The following is an 8762-nucleotide window of genomic DNA, read 5'->3' on the forward strand; positions in this document are numbered from 1 at the left end:
AAAAGTCCATGTGCTTGTACTACAGGATTGAGGTTGGTGCTGGCTATATAAAAATGCTGGTAGTTTTTTTGAGTTTATTATATTAGATTTTTTAAATAGGGAAAAGAGTGAATAACTACCATGGATAATGAAAAGCTAGCAAGAGCTTTTGATGGTGAGAACAGGCAGGAAAAAATACTTCACTTTCAAATTCTTAAGTCCTTCCGCTCAATAATATAATTTATTATATAAGCAAAATACCAACAGCAACTGTAGTTTGGGTTCTCCATTTCACTTTTTCCATGATGATCACTTATATAACAATTTCATCTCCTGGTAACATTAGAGCATGAATCAGAGTAAGGCATTAAACCCATAGCCTGCACTCTTCAGCTATTCAGCTGTGTACATGTATCTGCAATGAAGTTTGGCTTAACATCTGCTGCATCAGCATTTTATACCTCAAATTCCCACGCTGTGCAATTTTGATATACATAACCTATATACATGTAGTGAATCTGGAGATGACTGTGATACTCTGTACACAGAATTCAACACACGCGATTCAAAAGATGAAGTACAGCAATGCTGAAGCCTTTTGCACCACTCTTGGAAAAATCACAGTTGAAGATAGTTTTAATAAAATACAAAAATATCAGCAGAAGATCAATACATCTGTGCTGGAAAAGGGAACATTTGGGGAAAGTTAATTAATTATGTTCCAGTGTAAACATATTCATTACCATACAAATGCAGCTCGCTCTCGTAACATTCTGACACCAAAACGCTGCCATTCTCGCTGATATATCCATAGCTCCTGAGTTGTATCGAGACAGGCTAAAACTGCGCCTCCTTTCCATGCAATTAAGCGGGGATCCATATCCTAAATTCAAAACACAGATTGTACACAGTCACTGGTGTAAATTTGCACAGTTCTCAAAACTTGTATCCTAATTTTTTTGAATACTATTCACCACTTAGAATTCTAGCAATGAGGAGAGGAGAAACAAAGTTTTTAAAAATTATTCAGGAAAAATAGTGAGATAAAAATTCGGAAATAATATTTAAGGTGTTTAGAGATATCATTTTTTTTTTTCCCCGAGATGCCTTCTAGATATGTCATGGAAATCCTGCCCTCAGCAATGCAGGCTCTGAAAAATACTCAAGTTTTGATTTTGCAAATTTTGCCTGATTAATGCCACATGAAAATTGCTCTTTTAATGTCATACTTCCTTTCATCTTAAGAGTAATAAAACACCTCTACACCATTTCTTGCTGAGCAGACAGGTTAACTTCATGGGCCAGTACTAGCTGCTTCTTTAAGAGTATGGCCTTCAGTCATCAATACTAGTAACACTCTTAACTTCCAAACTATAATTGGAAAGTGCTATGTCATGAGCTGAAAGCTCTCCTGAATCTCCTCAGATATGCAACTAATCTGTGGTTTTGAAATACTATATATTTTTTTAATCTTTTGAAGATTTCAACCAATCATAGTTTGTTAACCATTTAGCTATCACTTGACAGTATACCTTAGGTCTTGTGATGACTTCAACATTTTCAACGACTCTTCTAAAAGAAGGTGGCATTTTGTTGAGAATTCGGTGCTGAAGAAACTCTTGAGCTTTATGAAACATAAGGCCTCCTCCCACTACTAAGATGGAGCTGTACATCTTCTTTTTTGTATCATCAGATGCTGAAATGAATGGATGCATATTTTTTAAAGTTAATAAAGCATGTATTTGTATTATAAAGAACTTAGTGCAGGTCAAACTAGATAGAAACCAGTGCTTGCTTTTAAAATTCTTTCTCTGTTCCTTGCAGAGTCAAACCATCTAGCTCAAGAAACCTCAGCAAAGATGTAACTGTAAGAAACAGCGTAGCTACTCTAGAGATGATGAAAACTTAGGGACATTTTACTCTGGTAAAATATAGGAGCTACCATAAATCCCAACTGACATTCAAATTTTACAGACTTGTACAAATTTAGTTCTTACCGCAGCAGTCAATACTATGAAGAATGGCTTTGTCAAGGCCTAAGGCTTTGCCTTCAAACTGAGAAACAGCTGTTTTCCTGGACATGTGTGCAGTTAAAGGTTCCTCTGAATCATTTCCAGATATCATACAATCACTCTGGGAAGATCCTAGTTCCACTTCTTGTGGGTAGATCCTCTCTGAAATGTCTGAGGCTTGGCCTCTCAAGTCTCCCTCAAACGCACCAGGCTTCGACATAGATTTTCTATCAGCTGTAGCTTTTGCAGACTTAAAAATGAGAAAACAAGCTGAACTATGAAAAATGCAACAAGGTCTTCAGCAGGTTACAGAACAATACGAAGATTTAACTAAACACCATTATACTTCTTGTCACCTTTTTGTACAGAAAGGTTAAGCATTGTTTTATTTCATTTTAATCCTCACTTTCAAAGTAAGGGTTTTATTTTGAACTCCATCAGATGTATCAAGGCTATAATATGAAGCCCTCTTAGACTCTGAAAATAAACAGTTCTAATTAAGGACTTGTCTAGACATCTGTAATTCCTTACTCTAAATTTTTTTTTTTAAATGCTTCTGGCCCACATAACAAACTTTGCTTTCTGACATGAGCTAGTGAGTCCTGCTTTTATTCCTCAATTAAATAATACTTAATGAAAAATAAAATGAGCATTCACACACCTGCTCCTGCTTACTTTGTGTGGCTAGCAGATAATGTTCATCATGAGGATCCTCAGGATCACCTTGTGACCTGTGTTGCAAAGTAGTCATTTTTTGTCCAACAATTCCAAAAGTTGCTGGATAAAACAGAGCCATTGGAGCCTGAAGGATGAGAGATTTGACATGGTTTTACTACATAGGGGTCTTTTTAGTTGTTTTTTTGGTATTTACTATAAAAAATGAAAAAGCTTTTTCACAACTGAAAATGAAATACACATTTTTTGAAATCCTTTTGTAAAAGTCTAAAGCTTTGTATAATATAAAGAAATTCTACAGGCATATAGGTTTCTTTACAGATTCTGGCATTATATGATAAATAAGTATTCAAATGCAGTTGGTTACAAAATTAGAAAATTCAATGGTGAGGTGAAAAACTTGCAAAATTAGCCTTCATTCCTTGCCTTTGAAGGATAACTCATAATAATTTTTAGTTGAAGCTATTTAGGAAGTCTTGGGCATCTACTAGTGCCGCATTAGGCCCATTAATACATATCGGAATTAATTTTAAAGCTATCAACAAGCATATGTTAAGAACAATCCATAAATCATATGGACTTAGTAGCAGTGGACCAATACAAAGTGAGGCCCTGAGCCTAAATGCTGAATGTAATTTTTGTAATTAAAAAAAAAAAAAAAAAATCACCTGTAATTTTTCATCTCCTAATCGGAACTGGTATAATAAAGCTGGAGAATCTGGATGACGAATCTGGAACTCATGGTCTTGCAATCCAGAAATATCCTGAGGTCAAAAAAATGTAAAAAAATTTGTATATTTTATAAAAAGAAACAAAAAAAGGTAACAATACTCTTCAGACTGTGAATTTCATTTACCTATTCTTGAACTCTTTTTCTTGTAGCACAATCTGCCAAAACAGCTTTCTACAGGCCTAAGCCTCTAAAATGGGGGTTTGTGCAGAAAGAAGAGACATACTGGCAGATCTTACAAAACTGAAGACCAGCAAATATTCAGGTACTATCAGCTTATTTCAATAGTAAGAACAAATAAACTACCTTTCTGAGAGTTAAGATTCTTTCAACTAGAAGAAAAATAAAACAAGTTACAAATACTTTAAGTCTAAAGGTTCTCCAGCCTTTGCCAGTATTCTACTGAATAACATTTTATTCCATTTACAAGCAATTGTGGACTCGCAAAAGGATTCCCTAGAGTAGCATTCTGTAAAGGAAAAAAAATTAGTTGGAGAATATATCATTTTCCCTTCTCACCTGGTCTAGATGACAGAATGTCTCCTTTAAGTGCTGAAGCAGCAGGCAATCCAACTTACTCGTTAACTGACAGTCTCTATATGGGAATCCTGCTCGTTGCATAAGCCAATAAAAACACCTTGACACATCAGATCCTCCATATGCAAGGCACAGCCTAAAGCACAGAGAGGAAAAATATTATTTTATTAATATGCTGAAATACTGGCCTTTTACAGTAGCATCCATAGGAATACAAACCACATTTTAGACATGCTGCAGTCACCACCTCCACATAATTTGCAGAGCACAGTATCAGTTCTGCCTCTTCTTTTAGAGATGTCAGAAATCTGTAAGTTTCATATTGTAACATGATGACCCTGTTACATGGCTCACAGTAAAAAAATCCCTGTATTTCTAGAAAACTTTTCTTATTTTTAAAGTCAAGTCTTTGGTAAGCAACTAAGTACATGCTTATAATAATTCTGCATATTACAGATACCTTGTGTTGCGATGGGAAACACCATCTTCTACACAGCAAACGCTTGTCTTCTGATCTCCCACATCTACTATACATGCGCTGCTTAAACCGCTTCCAAAGGTAGCACAGACAGACTCTTGGTGTACAACAATGCCTAGCAGTGTGAGAAAAGATTATATCCAATTTATGCCAAGCTCCAGAGCCATGTTGCTGACATTTAAAGGACATCTTAATGTCTTTTAAAATCTACTAATAGCCTGACTCCATACTGAAAGTCTGTATATTTACTGAAGATGGGGTAGGGGGGAAGTACAGATTTTTTTGTTGGATAAGCCCTTTAAGTCCTGAGGAAAGCTAAAAGCAGGGTGAATGCCTATATTCAAATGTTCTTATTTTTTGCAAGATTATAGATACTGCCTCCAAACTTTCCTTGTTTTTTTTAACCAGTACTGCAGGGTCTTGGGTTATCAGATGCACACAAAGCATTTTTTTTCTAGTTTTAATCAAATATCATTACCATTAGCATTTTAGACATGCTCTTTAAGTAATTATAAAAAAGTCCAGTTTTACTGTCTGCTTTCCTTTTTTTTATCAGAGTGTTTTTCAGTCTAAAAATAAATATGCAGAAGAAGCTAACAATTAGTTTTTATTTTATTGCTCTTCTATATTTAGTGTACGCACTTAAGCCAGTTCTGAAACATTCTATTATATCACCCTGTAGAGAGGACTGTAGCAGCACCTTACATCATATAGTTTTGCTTTGAAGTCTAAGAATCTTAATAATTTGTAGAGTTAACATTGTGCATTTTAGAAATGCTTGAGAAATCAGACTGTTGCTACTTTTATCTTGGCTGAAGTGAGAAGCCCGTGGTTGGGATACCTAATAGCAAACCAAGAAACTTGTTTCAATGATAGCCAACCATTTTGTCTCATTACAAGAGACAGTTACAGGAATAGCAAAAGATGAAAGGTGCTAATCCCACCCAAACTGGGATTGATGTGCAAAAATGTGTCTTAAAGGAAAAAAAAAAAAAAAGATCTTTACACTATTAATCATTAAGTGCTTGCTTATGTATGGTTTTACCTGAGAAGCCCATCTTCATTAGGATCATATTCACCAGTTCTTTCACGTGTTGTTTATTATAGATGTCTGGAATTAGTAAAATGCATCTGTAGTACTGAAGATAAGAACATTAAATTAAAGCCAGCTCTCAAATTAAGTTTCTCTTTTCATTCTTGAATACCCAATGCTAAGGAAGAAAGTGTAGTATACAAGTTATTAAAAGAATGAGGCTTTGAGCAACCTGGTCTAGTGGAAGGTGTCCCTGCTCATGGCAGGGGGGTTGGAACTGGATGATCTTTAAGGTCCCTTCCAACCCAAACCATTCTATGATTCTATGGAAAATGGAAAGATTTTTAATAATTTGAAAAATGAGTTCAGAGTAAGTACCAAGAGTTTATAGGTCACTAATATGTTTAAAAGTACATCAGATATGAGAAACACACCTATTCCACAAGGAGAATAAATTTATGCAAGTATTAGCCAAACATTCCTCAGTTGCCTTCTTTTTAGTGAAAAGGAAAAAAAAAACCCACCCCAGACTGACCATGAAACTTCTATAATGGGATTTACAAACCTCCTTGGAAGAGGTTCTCTTAACAACTTTTGTCTTAAAGACATGCACAAAATTCTAAATGAAGTCTTAGGAACCTTGCTCACCAGCAGAAAGAATTTATTCATTAAGAAAACCCCAAGTAAGAGGCTACCAGTAACAGCAGGCTGCTTTTCTTTTTAGTAACATTTACTAAATCACAGCTCACCTTTAAGTCTTTCAGTGGTATTTCCAGATATTTTTGTATTGCATGTGACCATATAACTTCCAGGTCTGCTAATACGGCAGTGAGGGATCCACCAGGTCCTGTGTGGAGATTCAACTGACCTCTTCTAATAGGCCAGTGTATATTGTAAGAATCTAGTGGATTAACATACAGTGCCTGAAAATAAGAGATGATATTCTATGCATTGCTTTTCCCAAAAGACTAGTCACAAATGCCAGAAAATTATTTCAGAAGCAGATACAACAAGATATACAGCAGCTCTCAGACCTGATGTGACAGCAATACAATGTATTTCTTTTTAGAGGGGTTTGATTCTAAAGCATTAAAATAAATAGAAAAAGACATTAAATATTTTAAGCTGTTTGTATTTTCATATTTGTGGACAATACAGTATATTTTTCCATTATCTCAAATTAATAACTAGAATAATTAAAGACTTTTTGAAGCTCATGAATACCTAATTTCTCAGCAGTGATTCCACTTACTGATCCTTTTATCAGTTTCTTGCCTTTTCTCTGAATTATACCACACGAGCAAAGTCCTCACCTAGTCCCTGCAGAAACACTGATTTATAGCAGCAAAGAATCCAAGTTACTTGCCAGGCAAATAGAGGAAACTGTCTGGTCTCACTGACTTATAATAAACATTCAGTTTGTCCATAGTAAAGCTTCTCATGTATTGCCTGACTAAATTTATATGCCTTTCAATACATACTAACATATAGCAAACTGCTACTGATTACATAGCTACATTAAAACGTAATACTAAGCCTCATTTAATCGGGAAAATGAATCTTACCTCTTCTCCTACCAAAAATTCAGGATGATTCGATGTGTTTGTCCACTTGGCCCCAGAGCTGTGATCTAAAATAGCTGGCCTCATCTGTCTGTTGTATGACCTGGCCTGAAACGTAATCAAAACAAACGCTGTTGATAAATATTTTACCAGTTACATTTTATGCATGAAAGAAAAATAAAACCCCCTCACCCCCCTAAAAAACCATTTTAAATCATAACTTTCTCAGATCTTCAGAGTTAGGGCACACAATAGCACTATCCCTATTTGCTGTATAAGGGATATCTATTCTTGTCCACTAACACATAGCATTACACCAAATGACTGTATGAATAAACAATTTAATGAAATCTTAAGAATGAGTTACCTGATCAGGTGACACTGGTATACGCCTTGCGCCATTTGACATCTTTTTGGACCATATTGCTTGGTCCACCATTTTAAGGCCATTTTGTCTCTGCTCAGTACTTTCAGGTTTCTAAACAAAACCCACAAATATGCAACATAAATACTTCCAAACTACAAGTTTGTATACTGGTAATACTGAAGCTACTATTAAACAATAAAATCATTACTGTAGTTGATAGACTGTAGAAAGGACAGAAGGCTTGTACAATGTAAAATGAACATATACTTTTACTAAAGAAACTCTTTTTTATATTACAGTTACCAACACCTATTTGTCTAAATCAACTTGAATCTTTTAACTGATTGTAATGGCTGCTGGACTTCACCTCCAGAGTGATGAGCTCAGGACATCATCTAACTACAGAAATATTAACTAGGAGCAAAAATGTTTAAATAGATCTCGATTATTTAAGGGTGAGGTTTAATATTAGAGACTAAAATTTGATTAATGATCTTTTGTACAGATTCAAAGTATGAATAAGATCACAACGTGTATTTTTTGAGCAGGCTGGACTAAAATTACTGGTTATGCTATTGAAGTTACAAACCAACTTGTAAAAAAAAGCATTTACAAAAGGAGCAGTCCGATTCTAGTTCTACGGTTGTCATTCCATAAATACAAATACCGTGTGTGATATCAGACCACAGGACAGAGAAATCAATGCGTACAAATCAGCACTCAACCAGACAATTTATTAGATGTAGTTCACTGCAAACGAATCCAATGAAGCCCTTAGACTGGTGCAAAGCTACTGATTTCAGTAAAGTGGCATCTGTGGCACATTAAAAGGGGAAAAAGGTTTGTCCTGAGACATATTCCTCTCTGGAAAAACATAATGCATGAGGGGAAGAAAGGCATTACACAACAACAAAAAATGCAATAGAAATAACTAGTTAAAACATCCATTTTAGCAAGTTGGGAGGACGCCGCTTACATTGAGCCCGTCCCTGAGGAGCCAGCTGTCCCTGTAGGCCGCCTGTCCCTGCTGCTTGTGCCGCCGCGCGATGACATGGGGAATGCCCACGGGCAGCGTGTCCGTGGCCCTCCCGAGGCGCAGAGTCGTCGAGCCCGGGTGTATCACCACGATGAAGTTGCTCTGTATTTGCTGAAAGCACCACAACGCGCACGGGACTCAGCCGCTGGCCCCACGCCAACCGGCAGCCGCCCCGGCGTCTCCCCGCGCCCGGGCCTTTAAAAGGCCGAGCCCAGCCCACCCCTCCAGAGCGCAGCCGCCCGGGCAGCGGGAGGGGAACGCCGCTCCGAGGAGCCGTCGCTGTGCTCCTCACCGCTCCCCGGACCGGGCCTCACCTCCTGCAGGGACTCGGGCACGGCGGCGGGGACGATGGG

At 36.9% G+C, this 8762-nt stretch overlaps 1 protein-coding gene across 1 annotated transcript; it reads right to left on the minus strand.

The window, feature by feature from the left end:
• Positions 1–589: 589 nt before the first annotated feature.
• Positions 590–8756, minus strand: ACTR8 (actin related protein 8). The gene is made up of 13 exons (XM_010172895.2): positions 8724–8756; positions 8350–8520; positions 7374–7484; positions 7010–7114; positions 6194–6367; positions 5457–5550; positions 4394–4526; positions 3916–4069; positions 3335–3430; positions 2653–2793; positions 1977–2241; positions 1512–1675; positions 590–862 (listed from the first exon to the last, which is right to left on the minus strand). The coding sequence occupies exons 3-13, from the start codon at positions 7443–7445 to the stop codon at positions 719–721; spliced, it is 1542 nt and encodes a 513-aa protein (XP_010171197.2). The 5' UTR covers positions 7446–7484; positions 8350–8520; positions 8724–8756; the 3' UTR covers positions 590–718.
• Positions 8757–8762: the final 6 nt, after the last annotated feature.

The sequence above is a fragment of the Antrostomus carolinensis genome, unplaced genomic scaffold (assembly GCF_000700745.2).
Source record: "Antrostomus carolinensis isolate BGI_N321 unplaced genomic scaffold, ASM70074v2 scaffold48277, whole genome shotgun sequence".
NCBI lineage: Eukaryota > Metazoa > Chordata > Aves > Caprimulgiformes > Caprimulgidae > Antrostomus > Antrostomus carolinensis.

What these genes read in the sequence shown, in the direction of transcription:
- ACTR8 (XM_010172895.2), bottom strand. Translation starts at nt 7,445, where the DNA reads ATGGTGGACCAAGCAATATGGTCCAAAAAGATGTCAAATGGCGCAAGG. An exon ending in TACCACTGAAAGACTTAAAG is followed by an intron (nt 5,551 to 6,193) that starts GTGAGCTGTGAT and finishes TCTTATCTTCAG; the next exon opens with TACTACAGATGCATTTTACT. An exon ending in AATGAAGATGGGCTTCTCAG is followed by an intron (nt 4,527 to 5,456) that starts GTAAAACCATAC and finishes TCACACTGCTAG; the next exon opens with GCATTGTTGTACACCAAGAG.